Here is a 26248-nt window from a genome sequence, read left to right as displayed (position 1 = left end):
CGAGTTTCCGGGAGAAAAGAACCCGCCAGCCCGTGCCAAAGATCGACTAACTCTGGAACCGGTCGAGAAAAGGCTAAGAAAAAGTTCCTCTAGTCGGCGACTATATTCGAACGCCTTTCGTCGTGCGGTCAAGCGCTTTAGCGTGCAAATGCCACATCTACTGAGCTACACAGGCTTTCTTTTTTTTTCTTTTTGTAATCTACAAAAATTGCAGACATATCCTGTCTATTATATTTTCCAGTATTAGCTGGACGGCTGTTAAGTTTTTTGATGCCGGAAGAAAAATAGCTCGTCAACTTCATAAGTTATATTTTGCAATTTATTCTTTTCATAATAATATTTTTGAAAATTGATGCATTTTTAATTTGGAGCCTGGTACAGAAGACACTCTTTATCATTTCTAAGCACCATCAGATTACATTTCAATTATAAATAGTCATAACTACGAAGAGGGCGTCTTGGTAGTTTAAAAGTCTATCGTCCATGTAGTGGAGCGTAATTCGAAATATAAGATTAATAACGGTTGGCTTGTTATTTGTTGTAAATGATGTCGAGGGATACTGGTTTTGAATTTATTTTATCGGCCCTCAAAAATCAAAAGTTTTCGGTAAATAGTGAAATACGGGATCGTATTCTTAAGGTTTGTTGTTTCAACCCACATTAAGAGCAGAATTTTTAAACTTGTTATTTTTAATTTATTTTATTTGTTATATTTATCCACTAACCAGGCAAATGTCCTGATTATGGACTGGACATATTGGAGGTATTCATAAAGGTGTTTCATCCTCAGTGTGAAATCACGAGATGGAGTTGACTTGTTAGTGAGTGAGCAAGATGTCTAATAGCAGTTAACTAAGTTTGACATCTTACCACCTGTCTTCAGGGAATATTCCAAGGATTAGTTACCTGTTTAACAAGAGTCTTGCAACAGAGTTTTACAAGTCCTCAAGGAGAGTGGAAGGAAGGTAAAATTCTTCCAATTCACAATGGTGGTAATAAGTTTAAGGCTGGGATACAGAAGTTTGTTGATAACACCAGTAGTCTCTGTGGTTGTCAGCAAGGGTTGCTAAAGGAAAGAGTAACGTTTTACCAACTTATGTACTATAAAATGGTGACAAATGTATTGGTCAAGGGAGTATATACAGTGGTATACGTAGATTTTACAAAGGCTTTTGAGTGGTTGCCACATAAGATGGGATTGGTGGCTAGCTGGATGGATGACTGACTGTCAGATAGGTATCAGGAAGTTGTGTATTGGGGGAGTGGTATTCTGAAAGTAAAAGGCCACTAGTTGGGTGCTGCTGTGGGGCTATTGTTATTTAACTTATATATTAATGATATTGGGATAGGTTTAGCTTGAGATATACAACTGTTTGCAGATGATGCAAAGCTGAGAATGATGAGGAATCAAGCAGATGTTATGACTTTATCTGAGGACTTGAATAGATTGTGTTAGGGGAAAAGTGTGTGGAACTGTCAGTAGTGTTGCAAAGTGTAAGGTCCTGAAATTTTGTAGGGCAATAGTGGGATGCAAAAGCATACACTTGGCAGGGAAATATTTGAGGGGTTTAGGAGATCTGAGAGTGATGGACAAGGACCTGAAGTTCAGGAGTTATGTTGCACATCAGATTATAGTAATTATGCAGATGACTGTAACATGCAGAAATAGAGAGGTCAAGGTTCCATTGTATAAAGCCTTGATTAGAACTCATATGGGCTACTGCTGTGCATGTATTTGGTCTCTTGGTTTTCATGATGATAAGAACATACTTGAAAGTGTCTAGAGAAGGCTGATTAAGGTGATAACTAGTTTTTGGAATGTGAGATATGAAGAGAGATTGAGGGTATGCAATTTTCAAAGCCTCATCAATATGTAGGATTGGAATGGGATATGATTGAGACGTTTAAGTTGGTAAAGGATCATTATGGGTGGAATAAATTTTTCACAGAATAGGAGGTAGGATAGAATAAGGATCAATCCTTGGAAACTGTATAAGAAGGATGTAATCAAGGGTGTAAAAAGCAGGTTTTTTGCATGGGGAAGTGGTTAGTGAGGAATGCATTCTGACAGTGGTGAATGTGGGCATATCAAACGAGTTGAAAGCACAGTTTGATATTGGTGTGTAACAGTGTGTGCCTCCTGTGATGAGTCTTATATACACCTACTTAACCTTATGTGTTTGTGACCTTTTCATTGTGTCATCAGTTTCTTGGTGACACATAACTTTTATAGTTGACTTCCCCTACAGCACTATTTACCACTACTCCAAGATCCCTTGCTGCCTCTACCTCACGCAGTGAAGATTATCATTTATCTTCTGTCATCAAAGTGCATAACCTAGCAGTATTGAACTGACATCCCCATTCGTCTAACCAATGAAGTAACCACCCTTTCAGATCCTCTTGTAACATTGTCCTATCAGAGCTACTCATAATTATTCTTCTCATCTTCTCAGTCTAACATCAAACAACTGAATGCCCCCCCCCCCTTATACCTTGACTGACCTATGTGTCAGTCTAAGAAGTTCTAAGTCTAGGTTAAGAACTGACTATTCATCCACTATCTTAATTTCAACAGAGGGTTGTCTTGTATTCTGTTGAATGTTTCTGCAAAGGCTAGAAAAAAAAAATCCATATAGGCAGTGGTGGCACTAAGGTCTTTGCCACCCGCATGCAATTTCTACGTGCCCCTGTAACGATCTGGGCATTTGTGTTCCCCGGTGGCGGCGCCCGCATGCACCATGTGCTCTGAATGCCCGCCTCCGCCGGCCCTGCATATAGGTATCTCCTCTGTCCGGTATTGTCACCCTATCATAAAATGCCAACAGATTATTAAAGTAAGACCTCCTTTTATTAAGCACATTCTGCTCTCTAGAAAGATTTTCATTCTCACCACTTTAATAGTATGTTATCTCTCTTATCAGCCTAACACTTTCACCATTGCACCTGACACACAAACTGACTCATTTGATAGCACTGGCTTGGCTTCTTATGCAGTTACATTATTTTTCAGCTCTTCTGGGATTGTTCTGATTATTCAGACTCTTGTTGAATAACCAAATCAAAAGTAATGTCAGCTTCTTTGCACATTCTTTTGGCTTAAGCACCTTTGTAGCACACTTGATAGTATGAGACATCTTTCAATTGAAGAAAAGAGCGGAGTTTGATTCTCATCATGACGAGCAATTCTTATATGGGTTCAGCTGAAAGTGAGTTAGCCAATCTCTTACATAGGTAGCAGTGTTTTGTCTTCCCAGAATCTCAGGCAAGTAAGCCAAGTGAACACATGCTATTTAAAGACAAAAAATACTATTAGTAGCTGGTAGATGAGAGAGCCTCTGTAGCTCAGTCGGCATATGACATTCAGTCAAAATGACCTGGTTTCGCTTCCCGTCCATGATGTGAGGAACCTTTATCTGGTCTCTTTTGAATCAAAGGTGAGTTATCCGATCTCATATGGAGGTAGGGGATTTTTTCTCCTGAAAACTCCATTTTTTTTGTCCCTCAGAACAGACAAACTGGCCAGTAGAGCACATGTAATTCACAGACAAGAATACTTGGAGACATAGGGTTGTAACCGCCCTATCCTTGTATTACGGTTAGCAAATTCAAGGATACTTGGAAGGCTATTGGTGCTTAAGTGCCTGTTAATGCCACTGAAGGAAGGAAGGGTGGTAGATGACTTTGTGTGTAGATGGAGAATTTACTAGATACAGTGGGTTGGGCGGCGAGAGTACTCTTCCATAATGTGTCCTTAGGAGGAGTCATGTAAGAGTAATATGTGGTAATATGCTGAACTGTTTGATAAAGTGGTTAATGTACTCATTGTCCAACCAGCAAGCTGTATGTTCAGATCCTGCCATAGAATTGGATAATTGTGATTGTTTTAAGTAGGGAGATGAACTTCATGATCTGATATAAGGTCACCACTCCTCTTATTTGAAAGCTTGAAGTGGGTTGAAAAAGCTGTTTGGTCTGTATAGCAGGGTTTCCAGACTGAGTAAAAATAAAATAATCAAAAAATTCTTAGCTCATCCATGGTACCAATGTACTATATTTGTTTACAATTTTTTGTGAATGTAATTTATATCATTCACATTATGATCATCCACATTGAATCTGTCTAAATATGTAGGTGTGGCTGATTATTTAAATGACTTGAATATATGCATAATGCTTTTTCTGAAGTATTTTAGTGCCACCATCTAAGACTGAAATCATTAAGCTTATTGTACTTATTGGATAGGTATCAGAAAGTTGTATATGGGGATGTAGTATCCTGAAAGAGAAATGTCACTAGCAGTGTGCCACAGGGGTCAGTTTTATTATTATCTGAGACCTCCAGGGAGTCATCGAGGGAGGCTATACATTTTGGGGCCATTATCGTTCAATTTGTATTTTAATGATATTGGAATGGGTTTAACTAGTGATATGAAGCTGTTTGCAGATAATGCAAACTGGGGAGAGCAATGTAGAGTCAAACGGATGTTATGGCCTTACAAGAGGACTTGAATAGCTTGCATGAATGGGTAAGTGGAACTATCAGTTTAGTGTTGCAAAGTATAAGGTTTGAGATTTTGTAAGTGTGAAGATGCCACATTGGATAATGGCAATAATGCCATTATCCGATGACCTCGACATGCAGAAATAGAGAGGTTATGATGCCATTGTATAATGCCTTGATCAGGCTTCGTATGGATTTTGGTTGCTGGGTTTTCATGGTGATGATATGTTGGAATGGTCCAGAGAAGATTCACAAAGGTGCTCATTGTTCTTTGGAATGTGGAGAATGAGGACAAATTGACAGAATGTAAGTTGCAGAACCTCATGAATAGGAAGGGGGGGGGGGATATGATTGAGATATATAAGCTAGTCGGGGATTGTTATCAGGTTGACATGGAAGAGATTTTTCCTAGACTGGGAGGGGTAGAACAAGAGGCCGATGAGTCTCTGACTCCATTGAGGTCCGATGTTAATAATACCCTACCCCTTCATCCAGTAATTGACAGCATAGATAGACAACACCACCTACACTTCAAAGAATTAGCAAAATGACTTTCTCTCCTTTATTAAAAATTCTCTTAACTTTAAAATCATAATTGAGAATCTTAGCCTAAAAGATTCAGACATCATGATCAGCTTTGACATTACTGAATTCATGGTTTTATAGTATACCTTCACCTTGTTAAGCCACACTTACCCGCTGACATTTATGAATTATTCAGATTCACCATTTATTCAGGTTATTTTTCATGGAAAGGAAAAAATACAAATAGCTAGATGAGACTTATGGGATACCCTGCACTTCCTGTAACCAATTTCTATGTGGAATTTCTGGAAAATTCCATATAGGAATTTCCATATAGAAACCAATGTATTGAGTCCTTGGTTCCATATAGGAACTAAGGACTCTATACACTTACACATTAAACCAATAGGTTGGTGCATTTAAACAGTAAATATCCAAATATACACTTCATCATGGAAAAAAGAAAATAACAGATAACTCTCTTTCTTAGACACATTAGTGATAGTTGCTACCAAGTGATTCATTATTCTTCTTTATGTATAGAAAAGTCACATTCTGGAAGATAGTACTTGAACAAGCAATCACACCATTACCTATCCTAACAGGATGGCATCCACAAAACACTTATAGACAGAGCCAGGGCTATGTTTGAATAACCCAGTCCTGAAAACTGAACTCTGATACCTTCACAAAACATTTTTAGTTATTGGCTATAAACCCGCCCCCCCTGCATCAGATAAACAAAATGGTGCACACCTGATAGGGTATTGAATGTGCAGACAGTGAATAGGTTTAAGGAATGGTATGATGCTTTGTTGTCTAAAATGTCCCCCCCCCACACACAGTGAGTTTTGTGACTCATGGAGGTCCTGAATAATAATAAATTTATTCATATTGGCTTCCCCTATACCCTATACCATTATGCTTATTTTATGGCCTTTGAATATTTTATTATTACTATTATTATCATATGACACCTCCAGGGAGTCCAAGGACTCATCAAGGGAGGATACCTGCTCTACAACTCTCCACCAACTGACCGCAACCATACCAATGCCATCTGCTGCTGACCACCACCACCACGTTTTTCCACAGACCATCACAAACATCCATGCCCATGGCGGGATGCAAACCCCGCAGGCTTTTGGCTGGAGAGCGGATACACTAACCACTCGGCCAGCCAGGCAATGGTGTAGCTAGAGCTTTTGCTGCCCGGAATGGTCCCTGAGTTTGCCACCCGTCTCAATATACACCATACACCAAAAATACTACAAAAAGTCAAAACGATGTATAGGGAAATAAATTAAAACAATATGTTTATTTTTGAAGTAAAACTTTAATTTCAACATTCTAAAATGTTATTTTTCTTGCTTTTCTGTTAGGAAAATCGTCGATGACATTGGCAAAGTCTATTTCATAGTAATGTAGGTAATTCGTAATCACTTTTAATTTAGAAAAACTCCTTTCACAACTAGCAACACTTACAGCAGTTATGAGGAAAATTCGCAGTAGTATTACAATATTTGGAAATGAGTTCTCGAGACTGTATTTTAGAATTAACTGCCAAAGTTCAAGATCGGTTGTTTATTATTAATAAGCAACTGATCTCCACGGAGTTGGAGACTCAATGAGGGAGGTATACACTATTGCACACAATGCTCATCCAACGGGGCTTTAAACTGATTCAACGTGTCTACATTCACAACACACTCAGACGATGCATTCCACTCACCAACCACTATGCCTCTGCTCCAATCCTCTGCTCACACATTCCTTATAGTTTCCAGTGATGGCCTCTTGTTCTATCCCTCTCTCCCATTCTATGAAAAATCTCTTCCAGGTCAACCTGATAATAACAACCACTGACTAATTTTAGAATAAGATTACACTGGGTTTTTTTATTGACCACTGAATTTAATCATAAATTATACCAACAAATCTCACCAACTGGGCTGTTTGGCTTCTTCAGGGCATACAAAATGATAAAGACAACTCAAAGTTGCTAGTATATAACATAAATTAAAAAGACGCATAACATCATATGCATGGAGTGTGTGTTTCATTTGTTATTATTGTGTGTGCACGCTCTGTAGTTTGCAGTGAAATTAAATTCTGGCAAGCTTAGCGATGTTGTTAGTTTTCCATATGTCAGGCAGGATTGTTCCTTGATTTCTGTTTAGGCTTCTTTCAGAATGGAGAACCACTTTAGCTTCTTTGAAATTGGATGCCAGAAATCTTCTAGATAAGGCATGAAACTTTTGTCCCATTCAATGGTGTGGCTTGTGTTGAAGTGGAGGGCTAATCCGGAACTATCTATTCTGTTATTTTTAACATCCCCTACATGTTCCTTTTTTCTCATTTCAAGATTTCTTGATGTCTGACCTATGTAGTTTAAACCACAAGAGCAAGGGATGTTGTATACTCCAGCATATTTGAAGAAGGCATTGCAGTCTTTTGGTGACCTTAATGTGTTTCGGATCATCTTGATCGGTTTGAAAGTTACTCTAATTTTAAAAAGTTTGAAGAGTGTTGCAATCTTTTTTGACACTGTTCCTGCATAAGGGATGGCAGTTGAGGATTTATATCGAGTCTTGGCAGATTGTTGTTGTGTGAGGTTGCTACGAAGTATCTTTTTAATTAAATTTATTGGATAGCTGTTGTTTATCAGGGTCTGTGACATATGAGTTAATTCGTCCTGGAGGTCTTTTTCTTTTAATATGATGTTGGTGGCTCTATTTTCACGAGAAGTTAAGATAACGTCCAGTATGGGTTGGTTTACAGTACACTTTAAGGTTGATATATCCATTTGTTTTTTGATTAGGGTATCTAAAAATGGTAGTTGTCTATCCTCAAGTTCCAAGGTGAATTTGATTTTCTGATGGAAAGAATTTATCTTTGTTAGAAACTCAAAAAACTGCTGTTTTAGTGTTTCTCCAAATTATAAAAACTTCATCAACATACCTCCACCATACTAATGGCTTAGGATCTAATTGGGAAAGGATGTCAATTTTTAGTTTCTCCATGAATAGATCTGCGCACGGAGGAGATGGGGACTGCCCATAGCCAAGCCAGTTAGTTGTTCGTATATAGTGCCGTTCCATTTAAAGAAGTGTGATTTTAGGCAGTGACTGAAGAGGTTAGCAGTATCTTGAGGATACAGATTGTGTAAAATGTTGATAACTTCTTCTACTGGGATGTTGGTAAATAAAGATATCACGTCCAGGCTGTCAAGAATATCTGTTTCAAAAATAGAGATGTTTTTCAGTTTAGTAATGAAGTGCTTTGAATTCTTTATGTAAGAATCAGAGTTTTGAATATGATCCTTTAGGAGACAGGCAAGGTGTTTAGATAATAGGTAGGTTTGAGAATTTCTTCCACCCACTATGGGGCATAGAGGGACTCCATTTTTGTGAACTTTAGGAGATTGAAGTCGTTGCACCCAACGACTTCAATCTCCATTGTAGATCTGTAGACCAACTGTTCATATTTCATAATAAATTATTTGTGACCTCATGGCTTTCCATATAGGGTCTGAATCTAATATCTGATGATGTATCTGAGAGTAACTCTGTGATCTTAGCTGTGTAGTCTTTGTCTGTCTTTAAAATGATTTATTTGTCCTCCAAGTTTTTCATCTTGACAACGAGAGGATAACAGTGCTCTTTAATCTAAGATCATTGGCTATTGTTTCAGACAAAGATGAGAGTACTATGTTGCAAATAATATCAACCTTTGGAATATGGTTAGGTGCGATAGCAAAATTGAATCCTTTTTTAAGTATGCTGACTTCTGGTTGTGTTAAGGAATCTTTAAGGTTGTGTATTATTGTATACCAGGTCCCTTGCAGCTGCAAATTGTCCTACTTTGGCCAAACAGGCAGAACAACAAATATCAGGATTTTAGAACACAAAGACTACATCCGGTTTCACCAGTACAGCCGCTCTGGACTGGCAGACCATGCCTTAGATACCCACCATAGAATTCGCTGGAAGAAAACAAAAATAATACATCGCAGCAAGTTTAAATACCAAAGATTATTCAAGGAATCATCAGCAGCTCTAAAAAACGTTCCTAACCTCAACAAATTTGGGTGCATGAAACTACCCCAAATTTGGGAGACTTACATTTTGAGAACTTCAGCCCAACTGCCAAGACGACCAAATTAGCCCGCCAGAGGGCACCATTAGGACTTTAGGAACAATATTAGTTTCTTGCTTTCTTCCTCATTTGCTTTTGTTAGTGCCTGCATGCACATACCATATCTTTATGTTCCTGAAGATGGCAGCATGACGTTGCCGAAATATAGAAGTTATTTATTAAAGTTACCTTTAATTAACATACTTTATATGCGTTGTTAATTCTGTAAACTAATTACCAGTTAAGTAATCTATACAAGAAATTGAAATTATCATAATATGTTTTTAGTTGTTCAAATTGTTCTATTAACGAACACATTGCAACATCTAGAAGTGTATAAAACACATTCACTCTAAATTTATCTTCTGGTGATTGTGGCATTTCGTCATGATGCTCTTAGTGAAATTGTCGTGTCTTCTTTCGTCGCCGAACTTTTGTACCGGTTTTAAATTCTTGTTCTCCGTCCACCTCTTCACTCAGTTCTTTTGCCGTTTTTAGAACTTCTTTAAAATTTGTATCTGATTGATATTCTTGTAAGAATATTTTTAAATTTTCGATAAATACTAAAGCAAGTGTAATGTTCATATTTTTGTCTTGAAGCATTTTACTCACAGGGTTTATTCTGTTAAGTAAATTATGCCAAGTTATAAGAGAGCAAATAAATTTGTAGTATTTTAGCACATAATGTTTGTGTTTTATGCTGAATTTCTTTATTAAAATTTCAAAAAGTGCATCATAAATTTCTCCTAATTGATATAGAGGGCGGATTGCATTAATTTTACTTTCTCATCGCGTTTCTGATTGCTGTTTCAATGTTAATTTTTTTTACGAACTTCAAAAGGATTGCCCAATGTTTCTAAGAGAATGAAAAGAAATTATATATTTCTTGAATAATTGCAAAGAAACTAATTGTATCTGCAATCACTTTGGCTGCATTGTTAATGATTAAATTTAGAGTATGAGCAGCACATGGCACGTAAAAAGCTCGAGGATTTTTGTTGAAAAGCAAGTTTTGGAGCCCATATTTTTTCCCTTTCATATTTGCCCCATTATCATACCCTTGACCTTGTGTGTCTTCAATGGAATGTTCCATTTTTCCAGTTGTTCCATTATTGTTTCACATAACCCACGTCCTGTGGAATCTGATATATCTGCAAAACCTAAAAAGTTTCCCTGATCTTGACAATTCCATTGTCACAAGAAACAAAACTGTAGGGATTGACTGTCTTTACTCAAATAGTGTACTCTATTGTTTTTGTAGGGATTTTCCGTAACGGGATCAAACTTCGCAAACAATTCGACTAATTTTAAAAAAATTGCCGTTATTCCTTTCATATAATTTATCAGATGATCCGCGAAAAGCTAAATTTTGGCTACCAAGGAATTTTATAATTTCATTCAAGCATTCTAAAACACTTGTCCAATGTTTCTTTTCCATTTCATACACGCTTTGAGTCTGGCAATCAATAGTAGTTTTGTTTTTTAAATTTTTATCAAGTTCCTTCCATTTTAAGAAATTTTTCATGTGAGTTAAACTAGTCTCATGTCTCTGCAAAGTTGTACTTACATTTCTCCAATCGTTATAACCTTCTACGAGACTACTTGATTCAGTAGGTGCAAAAAATTTGCAACAAAAGCAAAAAACAGCAAAAGGGATATATTTTTCTTTTGAACAGGCCCCATTTCAATTAAAACAACTTGTAATTTTTCATCAATATTTCCCCATTCACCTGGATCTTCTAAATTTACAGAGACTAACAATGTGTTAGTTTCATGGTCGACTACAACTAAATCTTCTCCTAACTGTTTTTAACTTAAATCATGCGTCTTATTATCTTGTTCAATAGTTGCAATAGTACTTTCATGAAAACTGGATGATGTGCACGGTTCTTCAGCTCAGATTTCTGATGTATCGAGTTGGTTACAGTCTGCATCAGAATATTTTAATATTTTAACAAATTTATTAAGAGCCCCAGTTTGTTTCTTAATAGCTGCTTCTTTCGCAGCATGACGCTTACGATTTTGTGCACTGGATAACTTTTTTTAAATTTTTGATTTCATTTCTATTTTATACCCACAAGAAATTATTACACAACACAACACAGAGACGAAATAATAGTCCACACTGCGCTACTGTCAGTAGCCTACTGAGATGTGTACCGTATGACTGGTTTACTAGCAACAAATGTTTTGTATGGAAATTCGTTTCTGTGCATAAAAACAGTTCACAACATTCTGCAAGCAAGCATTTAGCCTGCTCTCGCTACAAAATTATAAACAGCCGGCTGATCAAAGGGGCGGCAATATACAATTTTTTTTTTTTTAATTCGGTGTATCCAGCCTTATTTATTTTAATATTGATCATTCTAAGAATTTTTTGTTTTTATGATAAAAATTTTGTTTTTTAAAATTGAACTTATGAACTGTGTCCCGGCAGTGGTGCCCCCTTCGTAGCGGCACCCGCATCCCGCTTCCACCGGCCCTGATGACATCCATTCTATTGTGTGCCAATCTGCTCATGTTGTGCAGTAATTTTACATGCTTCCCTCCTATTCTCCCATTGCTCATGTGGGAAAAGTTGAAGAGAATATTTATGGAAATGATCAGTTTCCTGTGTTTTGCACTATGCATATATCATGGTCATGCAGGAAATTGAGCCATTAACCAAGGCAGGAACAACTGCAATTCCAAAAACATTTTGATTTCCACAGTATCCAAAGCCATCCAAACCTCTCAAAAAAAAAGATCAGGAGAGAGAGAGTATGGGTTAAATTTCATTGATAACACATTGCATCAAATCTTATAGCTTTTAAACATGCTTGGGCCAAAACAGGTTTAAAAGCCATAAGATCTTGGATCTGGGTTGCATTATCTATCAGACTACCAATGTGAAAATTGTATGGTATGAAACACGTCATTTCCTCTGCAACACAGATGTTAATTGCTGAAACAAAAGCAATTGAGAGGACACTTTACTAAAACATCGGCAGTTTCTATCCTTCTCATTTTTTGATCATGAAAGAACAACAGAAATGATAGCTCAGCTTTTCTTCAAATTAGCTAGAGTTATACAATCAACCATTTGTTAAGGAATTATGAATTTGAATAAGCTAGATAGATGGGCAAATGAGTGGGGTCTTGGTTTAATGCAGCAAAATGTATGGTCGTGAGGTTTGAGAAACATCGATGGGATTCTGCATACTCTATGGGAGGAGTTAAACTGGAGGAAATAGGGGAGACGAGATCTGGTGTTGATGGACAGCATGGATTTGCTAAAGGGAGGTCATGTTTTAGTAAGCTACTTACTTATTACAATAAAGTGACTACTTCCTTTGACAGAGGAGAAGAATACACAGTGATATATACTTGGATTTTGCAAAGGCTTTTGATAAAGTACCTCATGATAAATTGATAGTCAAACTGGAGTGGATGGGATTGGATATTAGATTGATGCATTGGATTGGAGATTGGCTGTCTGATAGGTATCAACAAGTTGTGTTTGGGGAGCGATGTCGAGGAAAAGGAAAGTCACTAGCAGAGTGTCTCAGAGATCTGTTTTAGGGCCATTACTGTTTAACTTGTATATTAATGATATTGGTGAAGATTTGGATGGAGATATTCAGTTGGTTTGCAGATGTGCAAAGTTTGGACGAACCATGAAGAGTAGTGAAGATATTGTGACCTTGCAGGAAGACTTGAATAAATTCAGTGATTGGGCACGGAAATGGGGATGTGAGTTCAATGTTGCAAAATGTAAGGTTTTAAAATTTGGAAAACAAAGATGGGATGCAGAATTTATGCTTGATGAGGATACATTGTTGGAGGTGGAAGAAATAAGAGATCTGGGGGTGATAGTGGATAAGAATCTGAAATTTAGGGGACACATTGCCAAAATTGTGAAGACAATACAAAGGCTTCTGGGAATGATGCAGAGGACACTGCGTGTAGAAGTAGGGAGATTCTTGTTCTGTTGTATAAGGGTTTGATTAGGCCACACATGGACTATTGTTCCCAGATTTGGTCACCTGGTTTCAGAAGGATGAAGAGATGTTGGAAAGGGTCCAAAGACGACTGACTAAGGTAGTTTCTGACCTCTGGAATGTCGAGTATGAGGAAAGATTGAGGAAATGCAATTTGCAGAGTCTGGTGGACAGGAGGAAAAGGGGAGATGTGATAGAGACCTATAAGTTGGTAAGGGGTTGTTAGAGGATCAATGCTGGAGAAGTTGTACATAAAATAGTGGGGGAACCAGAGGTTATCCTTGGAAACTGTATGAAGAAGGTGTGAGTAGGGGAGTGAGAGGCAGGTTTTTTTCATGCAGAGTTGTAAATGATTGGAATGCCTTGCCTGAGAGTGTGATGTCTGCAGGGAGTTTGAATGTGTTCAAGCATGGTATGATGAGCTGTGTGTGTGATAAAAGGACTTCCCAGATGAGTCTTTGACTCCATGAGGTCTTGGGAAATAATAATAATGATTGATAGAAACCTGAAATTTAGGGGACATATTGCAAAGGTAGTGAAGGTAACACAGAGGATTGCTGCAATAATGAGAAGGACACTGACCTGCATAGATAAAAGGGGTTACCATTGCTTTGTATAAGACTCTGATCAGACGACACTTAGACTATCGTTCTCAGATTTGGTCCCCAGGATTTGAAGGGGATAAATTAACTGTGGAAAGGGTACAAAGGCAGATAACAAAGTTGGTTTCAGGACTGTACAATGTTAGTTATGAGGATCGGCTGAGGGAATGTGGACTGCAGGGTTTGGTGGATAGAAGAAGGTGAGGTGATATGATTGAGACTTTTAAACTGTTGAAAGGTGGTTACAGGGTTGACACTGGGGAGTTCTTTTGCTTGGTTGAACAGCAGGAAGGAGTGATGACAAGAGGCCATCCCTGGAAGTTACGAAAGGAAACTGTGAGCAAGAGGGTGAGGAGTGGTTTCTTTGCATGGAGGGTGGTTGAACCATGGAATGCATTGCCTGATGGAGTGGTGAGAACATAATAGTATGGTCAATGAGTTTAAGGAGTGGTATGATAGGCTTTGCATTTCTTAGGGGATACCTCCACTCGATGAGTCTTGATAGACTTTGTGTTTCTTAGGAAAGACCTTCCACGATGAGTCTTTTGACTCCATGGAAGCCTGGATAATAATAAAGAGCTTTTTTTACTCAAGCCAATGCAGCGGGACCTGATGATGTCCATTATGTATAAGATAAAACATCTTCCACTGTGTTAAACAGTCTCAATAATCTAGGTCTCAACGGCATTTTCCCATTTTTATTAAAATCTTTGGTTGTGTCTTCAGAGTCAGAGTGGTAAGCACATTATCCTGGCCTTGTCACCAAGGTGTTCCTAAGGCAGGCTCTATCTTAAATGTGACACTCTTTGCTGTCAAAATAAACTCAATCACTGAACAGTTTCCTCATGTAGTAAGCAGTGCTATATGTTGATGATCTAACAATTTATGGATGTTTTTGTAATATGAAGGTTATAAAGATAACTTCAACAAATGATCACATATTTTCATGGACTTTTAGAAATGAATTCAGGTTTTCAGTAGATAAAAGTTTGTGTATACTCCTCTGAGGAAAACACTTATCATCCAAACTTAGAGCTATTAAGACTCATTTTTGAGAGAAAGTTTACAATTTTTGCACACATTTGTCAACATTTTTCTCTTAGAAAAATATAAAAGAACATTGAATATTCATTGCATTCTCTCCTCTACAGACTAATGGACTGCAAGTTGATTTTACTTGTTTTGCTTTTATTGTGCGCTTGTTCAATAAAAGATTATGGACCCATGTTTTTGGTTCTGCAATGGTTGGATCTTATCCATCATCCAGGTATAAAAATTGCCAGCTGCTGGTGCATTTTGCCCATCACCTATTAAGTCTTTATGTCAAAGCTAATGAAGTTCTCTGTCGTTTTCGACAGAAGCAGTCATCTGTTAACTATTCTCTACAAATAAATTCGCTTCCTAAACATCCTCTATGAACTAGTGCTTTTCCCTTATGTTGAGATTTTCACTGTTACATTCATTAGTGCCTTTCACTCATTTATTATGTGTGTGAAAGAAATTATACAAGTTGTCGACATGAATGTTGAAAAGCTGTATGTTGACATATTCTTGCACTGAACATAATAGTATTTCTCTATGATAGGTTTGTACTCAATCATGCATGTACCAGCTAAGAAAATTGAATGTTCCATCAGTCTATCCTCTGATATTTAATGTGTGCAGAGCAGAACACTAATTTTTTAGCTGTTTCTGCTAATGGTTTGAGATCTGAAACTTCTGTTGATTATGCTGTTTTTTCTGGTTCACATTATATTCAATGAGATTCCACTTAAATCCACTTAAATTATTTACTAAAATAAAAAGCCAAAAGGCTTCAGTTTGGCGGTGCAAAATTATATAAATAAGGAAGGAAATTATTCTTGCTTAGCTCTAAATAGGTCATATTTCATTTTAAAATTCTTATCTATTGAGGGCTGATATTCTATGTGTGAGAGAGAGCAGCATAGCACTCATCTTAGCATACGTCATATTCTGAGAGTACCAGCACTTTACTTGGGAGGAATGTATTTTTTACTAATCGTACTGAGTCATATATGCTCAGGTAGATCTTTTCAAACTCATTCAAATTGCATTAAGTTTTTCAATTTTAAATGCTATTTGTATAGATATGGTGTTGAATTTTAAAAAAAATTGTACATAACGTTAATCTTATTTACTGATTTAGCTATTTATTTTTTTATTTCCTTGTGTACTCTGTAACCTTTGGAATGGTGCAGTCTGAACTTCGCTCTCCTTGTACCAATAAACCACCAACAAATCAATCTCTCTCTCTCTCTCTCAGTATTATTATTATTACATGACACCTCCAGGAAGTGAATGACTCATTGAGGGAGGGCACCTACTCTACCACTCAATTCACCAACTACAAAACCGCAACTGCAATCATCATCTACACCAATCATCTACTGCCCACCACCACTAGCATTTTTACAGACAATCACAAACCTCCATGCCCATGGCGGGATTTGAACCTGCAGCCTTTTGGCTGGAGTGTTCTTCATCTGTAAGTAGAAGAGAGTAGCTCTTCATCTGTAAATGAATTCAAGAAGAGATATGACAGATATTGTTTTGCTAGTTTGGGTCTCCCGCGATGAGTCTACTGACTCCATGGAGATACCCGTAATAATAATAATAATAATAATAATAGTGTGGATACGTTAACCACTCGGCCATCCAGGACGGCATATGATGCCGGCCTGGTGTGATATCATACTTACATTTTCATGGCATTACTAGGTTCTGCTTGTATATTAAGTGGCAGAGTTGATCATTAGTAAATATTAAAAAACGGGTGTTATTTAGAATTAGTAAATATTAAAAAATGGGTGTTATTTAGAATTCTCTTTGGACAGCAGTGGTTTACTAAAGGGGAAGATCATGCTTTAGCAATTTACTTATTATAACAAAGTGACAAATGCATTGGACAAGGGGGATGCATACACAGTGGTATATTTAGATTTTGCAAAAGCATTCAATTGATTGCCACATGACAAACTGATAATTAATTGGAACAGATGGGGTTGAATGGTAGATTAGTGCATTGGATTGGAGATTGGCCGTCTGATAGGTATCATCAGGATGTGTATTGGGGAGATCCCAGAAGAGGAAAGCCATTAGTGGTGTCTCAAGGATTTGTTTTGGGGCCATTGTTGTTTAATTTGTATGTAAATGATTTGGAAAGGACTTGAATGGTGATATACAGTGGTTTTCAGATGATGCAAAGTTTTTTTTTTTGGGGGGGGGGATCTGTGAGAAGTAAAACAGATGTTGTAGCCTTCCAAGAGGAATTAAATAAGCTGGGTGATTGGGAAAGTGTGTGGAGATATCAGTTGAGTGTAGCAAAGTGCAGGGTTTTAAAATTTGTGGAATGCAGAGTATGAGATTGGTGGGGATATCTTAGAGAAGGTGAAGGAGATGAAAGGTCTGTGGATGGTGGTAGATAGGGGCCTGAGATTTCGGGTCTATTTTACTAAAATTGTGAGGACAGCACAGTGGATTATGATAATGATGTGGTGTAAGAATGTTACAATTCCATTGTACATGGCTTTGTTCAGACTGTATATATATGGATTAATGTGCACAGATTTGCTTATCTGGTTTTCAAAAGTATCGGTTGTTGGAGAGAATCCAGAGACAATTTGGAAATTCAGTTTCGGGTCTCTGGAATGTGGAGCATCGGGATAGATTGAGAGAATGCAAATCACAGAGCATATCATGGATAGGAGGAAAGGAAGAGAAGCGGGATAACATGAATGAGAAATAAATTGATAAGGGATAATTACCAGATTAATGTGAATGAGAGTTTTCATAGAATGTCTGGAGATGGAGAAAACAAGAGGCCATCCCTGGAAGCTGTATAAGGAGGGTGTGAGCAATGGGGATGAAGAGTAGATTTTTTGAATGGAGAGTGGTGGATGATTGGAATTCATTGCCTGAGGGTGTGGCAAGTGGAGAAAAGCGAATGCATTTAAGTCAAGTATGATGAGCTGTGTATGTGAGAGTGGGACCTCCTGAAATGAGTTTCTTTACTCCATGTAGGTCTGATAATTTCAGGGAGCTGGGCATGTTGAATATATAGTTATATATATAATTTCTTTTTTCCTGCTCTTCCAATGACTTCTTGAAATCCAGCACTTTTAATTCTTACCTTTTTTCTCTTACTATGAAAGGGAATTCAATGAACTTTTCTTTTATTTATTATTATTATTATTATTAAACAAGACCTCATGGAGTCAAAGACTCATCTAGGAGGTCCTTTTATCTCACACACATCTCATCATACCGGGTCTTAAACACATTCAAACTCCTTGCAGACACCACACTCTCAGGCAAGGCATTCCAATCATTCACAACTCTGCACGAAAAAAACCTGCCTCTCACTCCCCTACTCACACCCTCTTTATACAGTTTCCAGGCATGACCTCTGGTTCTCCCCTGATCTCCCACTATTCTCTGTAGAACTTCTCCACCATTGATCCTATAACAACCCCTTACCAACTTGTAGGTCTCTATCATATCGCCCCTCTTCCTTCTCTCCACTAGACTCTGCAAATTACATCTTTTCAATCTTTCCTCATACTCGACATTCCAGAGGTCAGAAACTACCTTAGTCAGTCGCCTTTGGACCCTTTCCAACATCTCTTCATCCTTCTGAAAACCAGGTGACCAAATCTGGGCACAATAGTCCATGTGTGGCCTAATCAAAGCCTTATACAATGGAACAAGAATCTCCCTACTTCTACACGTCAATGTCCTCCTCATCATTCCCAGAAGTCTTTGTGTTGTCTTCACAATTTTGGCGATGTGTCCCCTAAATTTTAGACCCTTATCCACCAACCATCCCACATACAGTTTCCAGGCATGACCTCTGGTTCTCCACTGATCTCCCACTATTCTCTGTAGAACTTCTCCACCATTGATCCTATAACAACCCCTTACCAACTTGTAGGTCTCTATCATATCGCCCCTCTTCCTTCTCTCCACTAGAATCTGCAAATTACATCTTTTCAATCTTTCCTCATACTCGACATTCCAGAGGTCAGAAACTACCTTAGTCAGTCGCCTTTGGACCCTTTCCAACATCTCTTCATCCTTCTGAAAACCAGATGACCAAATCTGGGCACAATAGTCCATGTGTGGCCTAATCAAAGCCTTATACAATGGAACAAGAATCTCCCTACTTCTACACGTCAGTGTCCTCCTCATCGTTCCCAGAAGTCTTTGTGTTGTCTTCACAATTTTGGCGATGTGTCCCCTAAATTTTAGATCCTTATCCACTATCACTCCCAGATCTCTTGTTTCCTCTACTTCCAACAATATATTCTCACCAAGCATAAATTCTGCATCCCATCTTTGTTTTCCAAATTTTAAAACCTTACATTTTGTAACATTGAACTCACATCCCCATTTGCTTGCCCAATCACTCAATTTATTCAAGTCTTCTTGCAAGGCCACAACATCTTCACTACTCTTTATGGTTCGTCCCAACTTTGCATCATCTGCAAACAACTGAATATCTCCATCCAAATCTTTGCCAATATCATTAATATACAAGTTAAATAGTAATGGCCCTAAAACAGATCCCTGAGGCACTCCACTAGTGACTTTCCTTTTCCTGGATATTGCACCCCCATACACAACTTGTTGATACCTATCAGATAGACAGTCTCCAATCCAATGCACTAATCTAATATCTAGCCTCATCTGCTCTACTTTGACTGTCAACTTATCATGAGGTACTATATCAAAATCTTTTGCAAAATCCAAATATATTACTGTGTATCCTTCTCCTCTGTCCAAGGAAGCAGTCACTTTATTGTAATAAGTAAGTAGATTACTAAAACACGGCCTCCCTTTAGCAAATCCATGCTGTCCATCAAAGATTATACCATTGTTGTTAACCCAACTCTGGATCCTAGTTCTCACAAGCTTCTCCAACAACTTAACCACAACACCTGACACACAGATAGGCCTATAGTTTGATGCTTGAGTTCGATCACCTCCTTTATGAAGTGGCACAATCTTGCCCTCCTTCCACTCTTTAGGGACTTGACCAAGTGCAAGACTCGTATTAAAAAAATATGTCAAGGCAGGTGTAAACTCTCTGGCACATTCCTTCAGAATATGTGGTGATATATTATCAAGTCCCACAGCCTTATTTACATCTAGTTTGCTCAACTCCCCAAACACCTCTTCCTCACTTACAGTCAGTCTCTCCTCCCCATCATCAACTGCTCTTAATCTCTCCATGAAGTCACATTCACAAGATTGAAAGATCTTTATGAACTGCTCATTAAGTATCTCCACCACACATTCTGCAACAACTGTCTTTATACCATTTCCTCCAATCAATGTCATCCTTCCATAATCATTCTTTCTTTTGCTGGCTACATATCGAAAGAACTCCCTAGGATTCTTTTTAGCTTCATTAGCTAACTGCTGTTCATAGCTCTCTTTAGCTACTCTCACCAACCAAGTCACTCTCCTTGCCTGGTCTTTGTAGAACTCATGAAATTGGTTACTTCCACTTCTCTTATGCTGCCTCCACAATGCCCTTTTTCTCTGTATTGCATGCTTAATCTCTTTATTCATCCATCTCACACTTAACTTATTTAACCTTCTCACCTGTGGTATACATTTAGACATTGCATCCACTAAATATTTTTTGAAAATCCCCCAAGCTGCATTGATCTCTTTTCCAGCTAACTCCTCATTCCATGCTACACCAGCAAGCTGTCTCCTGAGCTCTTCATAATCACCCCCCCCCCCCCCTTGTAGTTCCACATATACCCTTTTTTCACAGGGGTCCTTGCACTGCTGGCAACCACCCAAGTAATCACCTCATGGTCACTTTCACCAATTGGTGGATGATTTGATACCTCATTGATAATTACATCCTCCGATGAGATGACCAAATCCAAGACCCTTAATCCTCTTGTGCCCTCTGTTACATACTGTCTGAGGTAGTTATCCCTCAAAAACTCAAGAAACTCATTTTCTTTACTTCCAGTTGCTATCTCTTCATTCCAGTCTATATTGCCATAATTAAAATCACCCATAATGATCACCCTTTTCTTATTTGCTTGGCTTATTTGACTATACATTTCACTATCACCACCATCCACATTACCAGGTCTATAACAACATCCCACCAAGTATTTGATTCTATTCACCTCTATCTCACACCATACTGCCTCAAAACCACTTCTTTTATTTCCATCACAGCATTTGGAATATCTATATTTTCAGATTGAAATCTTTCAGCATTATATTTTTAACTTTTAATGATTTAATAAATGTTACTTTCAACATTTATTATACCACTATTATATATTAGACTAAACTGATTAGTTCAATTTTTCTTTAGATGAATACAAGGTTACCTGTTCCATTAACTGGAGATGCAGAAGATAATGAAGGTATACATTTTTTTTTTAACTTGTTTACTATGTCTGTTATTAAGCACAATTGTTATAACTAACGTGGAAGGTAAGTCATTTTATAAATATATAAAATGAAATGGTACTTTACAGTGGATGATTTTTTTTTCGGGAAGTGCCTGTATTTCTGTCCGATAATACATGCATTTCTTTATTAGAAAAAGCACATAGGGAGTTCATTCATCTCAATAGATAAGAATGTGTAAGACAAGACAAATGTGACCTATGTAGAGGTTTATATTTTTTAAAAAAATTAAATGAGAAGAATGAAAGTGTCGACATATATGAGAAGTGTCTGGATAGGTTGGAGTGATTAGGAATGGAAGCAGACGTCGGGACCGTAATGGAAGAACTTTGGCAGGAGTTCATGAAAATGAAAAGTGACCTTCATTTTCTGCGAAAGAAATTGGAAGTGCTCAGTAAGGAGGTTCTAGAAATTAAAACTGAGTTAAATGTGTTGAATAGCAAAATTAGGACTATGGAGATTACTTTAGCTGAAGTAACCAGAACAGAATAAAGTATGGGAGAGTCTTTGGTGATTGATGAAGTAATAAATAGTATGGGAGTGATTGGGAGTCAACAGAATGAAAGCAGAAGAGGTCTAGAAGAAACGAGATGTCGTGAGAGTGAGTAAGTAAGTAAAAGAGCATTGAGTAATCAAACTGAGAGTCATGCTGAATAGCATAGAAAATGAGGCCGTGAGTGATGCTTGTTTCGACTTGAATAAAGTTATGAGTGGTATGATATATGGTGATTCTATGATTAAGGGTATGGAGAGCGGTATGCTTGAGGAGTGTTTGGCTGGTGGAACAATAGTCTCTTTAGCAATAAAGAGAGGACATGATGCAGAAAAGATGATAGTTATGGTGGGTACTTAAATCTTTTGCTACCTGATTTATACTACCACTCAGGTACAAATGACCTGAGAGGTAGTATAAATCACGTAGCAAAAGATTTAAGAACATTGTTAGATATCGTGAAGAAGAAAAGTGTTAAAGGGAGGATAGTGTGTGCTTCCTCGTTTTGACAATTATGAGTTAAATAGATGAGCGATGATAATGATATGATTGCAAGAATGTGCAAAAAAAAAAAAGAGGTCTAGAATTCGTTGATGTCTGGAGTGTGTTTGAAGGCAAAAGACAGCTGTATGCATGAGATAGGTTGCATCTGAACATGGAAAGTCATAAGCAATTGAAGAAGTTACTGTTTTCTGAACAAGTTGAAGTAATTGGCCAGGGAAACTAAAATTGAAAAGGTTGAGTGTAAGAGGGAGAAACTTAAATAGTGATTGTATATTTGTTGATCCTTATTCATGAAATAAATTGCAGAATAGAGGGGATAAAAATTGGCATGCGACTACTGAAATTAGTGACATGTATATCAGTTCTAAAGCTGGTACAAGAATTAAAGGGAATCTGCAATTTTTGTATACTAATGCAAGAAGCATTTGAAATAAGAGGGAAAAATGTTTGGCATTAGTCAGTGCCATCTCACCAAAAGTTGTAGGCATTAGTGAAACTTGGCTGTCAGTAGAAGATGTGGTTACTTGAATTGAATGTGATGGATACAGTATTTTCAGGGAGGATAGAGAAGATAGAATGGGGGGAGGAGTACTGTACTGTTGATGATAGCTGATGAGTTGCAGCCAAAGAAAGTAATATATTTATATCAAGGAAGTAATAGATAATTACTTGAAACAGCACATAACTGAAGGGACATGTGGTGTAAGAGTGTTGGACCTGGTCATTGGTTCAGAGGATATATGCATAAGTAAGGTGTCCTCGTTACCTTCAATTGGTGAGAGTGATGACAAGAGGCCATCCCTGGAAGTTACGAAAGGAAACTGTGAGCAAGAGAGTGAGAAGTGGTTTCTTTGCATGGAGGGTGGTTGAACCATGGAATGTATTGCCTGAAGGAGTGGTATGATAGACTTTGTGTTTCTTAGGGGGGGGGGGATCGCCCCTCGATGAGTCTTGATAGACTTTGTGTTTCTTAGGAAGGACCTCCCACGATGAGTCTTTTGACTCCATGGAGGCCTGAATAATAATAATATCAAAATGATAGACATGTGAATGATAGTTGACTTGAGGCTGCCTGGTGTGAAATAGTGACCAACGCAACCATATATACAGTTGGTTGCTGCTATAGGCCAGGAGGTACAGGGATGATATTGAATTCATGCATCTGCAAAATTAGTGCAATGAGTGCAGGATTAGTGACTATTAAGGCGGATTTTAATTATGGTGATATCAATTGGAAGGAGGAAATATCACGTGGCAAAAAGGAAATGGAATTCATACATCTTCTACGATATAATTACTTGAAACAGCACATAACTGAAGGGACACGTGGTATAAGAGTGTTGGACCTGGTCATTGGTTCAGAGGATATATACATAAGTAAGGTGTCCTCGTTACCTCCAATTGGTGAGAGCAATCATGTGCGAGGTTGTAAAATTCATGGATTTCTCTCTTAAGAAGTGGTATATACGGAACTGTAGGTTAGGCAATTATAACAAGCTTTAGTATGAGCTTACAGCCGTCCCATGGCAGAACATATTGCAGGGAAAAGATGTTAGCAGTGCATGAGATAAAATCAGCAGGTATCTGAGGAAGGCAATATCAGATTGTGTTCCCATAATCAGGAAGACAAACATGGTAGGTGTTAGATGGATGAGTAGTAGTATCAAGCTTGATCTGCAAAAAAAAGAAAATGTTACGGAGAACTTACAAGGAGAAAGGCCATCAATGCACCAATGAGCGGTACAATGCTCAAGCTAGGAAAGTTACCAGCATAGTAAGAAAAGCTAAATCGGATTATGAGAAGACCTTAGCCAAAGAGATCAAGGGTAATCCCAAAGAGTTCTTCCGCTATGTGGCAAGTAAAAGGAAGAATGACTTCAGAAGGATAACTTTAGTGGTGCTGATGGTATTGAGGTGACAAATTCAGATGTAATAATAGTTACTGAGGGATCACTTTTTCAAAAGCCTATCACCCAAGTGAGTAAATCTCTGTACCTGTAGCAATAACTAATGTGAGAATTGAAGTTAAGAAATCAGAGGTACTTAGTATATTGCAAAATTTAAATGCAAACACTGCTGTAGGTTTAGATGGAATATCAGCTTGGGTGTTACGTGAATGTGCAAAGGAATTACCAACGCCTCTTACTTGGTTATTTAACTTACATTTGAACTCTGGTATGGTCCCTAGGGAGTGGAAGGAAGGCAAAGTAGTTCCTTTGCCTAAAGGTGTCTCTAAAACTGCGGTAGTTAATTGCAGACCAATCATTATCTCAGTAGCGGTGGTAAAAGTATTGGAAAAGTTGGTTACAGTTAAATTCAAGAATGAGTGGATCAGGATATGATACTCTATAGGGACCAACATGGTTTTGTTAAAGGTCGATCCTGCCTTAACAATTTATTAACTTTTTATAATAGAATGATATCTGAGTTGGACAAAGGAAATGGCTATACAGTGGTACTTCTGGGTTTTGCTAAGGCTTTTGACAGGATACCCCCATGGAATGCTGTGATTCCCTATCGAAATTGGAGCAGATGGGGATGGATACTAAACTGGTGATATGGATATGAGAATGGCTCAGGGAGAGATACCAGTAGGTGGTGTATGGAGGAGCAGAATCCAGGATGAGGCAGATGACCAGTTGTGTGCCTCAGGGCTCTGTGCTTGGGCCATTGTTGTTTAATTTGTACATAAATGAAATAGGAAATGGCCTAAAGGAATATATTCAGTTGTTTGCTGATGATGCAAAGTTGGGTAGCGCAATAAAAAATCAAGCTGATGTTGATTGTTTGCTGGATGATTTAAATAAGCTGGTAGAATTGGGCAAAAGATAATTGATGTCAGTTCAATGTGGAAAAGTGTAAAGTTATGCATTTTGGGATTAAAAGATTACCAACTGTGTACTACATTGATGGAACAGTACTCCAAGAGATTGATGAGGCTAGGGACTTAGGGGTGTTGGTGGAGTTCAGGGGATACATTGCTAAGGTGTCCAAGATTGTATATAGGATTACTTGGTTATTGTGGAACACACTAACATCCAGAGATAAAGAGGTCATTATTCCCCTTTATAAAGCGTTGATACTTCCACATTTGGATTACTGTGCTCAGGTATGGTTACTGGATCCCTTGGAGATGAGGAGGTTGTAGAGAGGGTTCAGAGGAGAGTGATTAAGTTGGTGAGAGATGTAAAAAATGCTCCTTACATTGATAGATTGAGAGCTTGTGGATTGCAGAGGTTGGCTGATAGGCGGAGAAGAGGGGACATGATAGAAACATTTAAATTACTGAAAGATTTTTATAAGATTGATGCATGGGAAATGTTTCAGTTGTGTGATAGTGAGGGAAGAACATGAGGTCATCCCTGGAAATTAAGGAAAAGTGTGGTTAACAACAATGTGAGAATGAGGTTTTTTGCCTGGAGGGTGGTGAATGAGTGGAATGCATTGCCTGACTCAGTTGTGAGTTCCTTGTCTGTAAATGAATTCGAGAAGAGATATGATAGATATTGTTTTGATGGTTTGGGTCTCTGAACATTGAATCAGAGGAGAAATATGGAATAACTGTGGATAAAGTTAATTGGGCATATGCAAGTCTTGGGAAATCACATCTAACAGGTAACATGGGTAGAACTAGTTACAGGCCTAAAAGTGACCTGCTGAGTTTATTTACAAATTCCAAGAGCATCAGAAATAAGGAAGATGAAATTGTTTCACTAATTTAGTTTATTCACCCAAAAATTGTTGGAATGAGTGAAACTGTGAATGAGGATGATTTCCTAACAGGAAAAGAAATGGAAGAAGAAGGTTTTTCTTAAAGATAGAAAGGACAAGAAGGGATTGGAGGAGGGGGAAGTGCTGCTGATGATAGAATTATAACCACATAAGGTAGAGATATTATTATCTGACCTCCATGGATTCAGAGATTCATCATGGAAAGTACACACTATTGCACTTAATGCTCATCAAACCATGCTTTCAACTGAGTCAATGTGTCTACATTCACAACACACTCAGGCAATGCATTCCACTCACCAAC

General features: G+C 37.9%; 1 protein-coding gene across 1 annotated transcript in view; it reads left to right on the top strand.

The window, feature by feature from the left end:
- Positions 1-547: 547 nt before the first annotated feature.
- The window catches only part of LOC150107767 (ATP-dependent RNA helicase DDX19A-like), a 273572-nt gene continuing 247871 nt past the window's right edge, over positions 548-26248 (top strand). The window contains exons 1-2 of the mRNA XM_090392182.1: positions 548-640; positions 21118-21169. Of these exons, the coding sequence (XP_090248308.1) occupies positions 548-640; positions 21118-21169 (145 nt within the window). The remainder of the gene's footprint in view (positions 641-21117; positions 21170-26248) is intronic.

This window comes from Typopeltis vanoorti, chromosome 4, assembly GCF_054136105.1.
Source record: "Typopeltis vanoorti isolate ZY-2024b chromosome 4, IOZ_Tvanoo_1.0, whole genome shotgun sequence".
Taxonomy (NCBI): domain Eukaryota; kingdom Metazoa; phylum Arthropoda; class Arachnida; order Uropygi; family Thelyphonidae; genus Typopeltis; species Typopeltis vanoorti.
The sequence above is the reverse complement of the archived record's forward strand: the minus strand, read 5'-3'. Positions and strand labels throughout refer to the sequence as shown.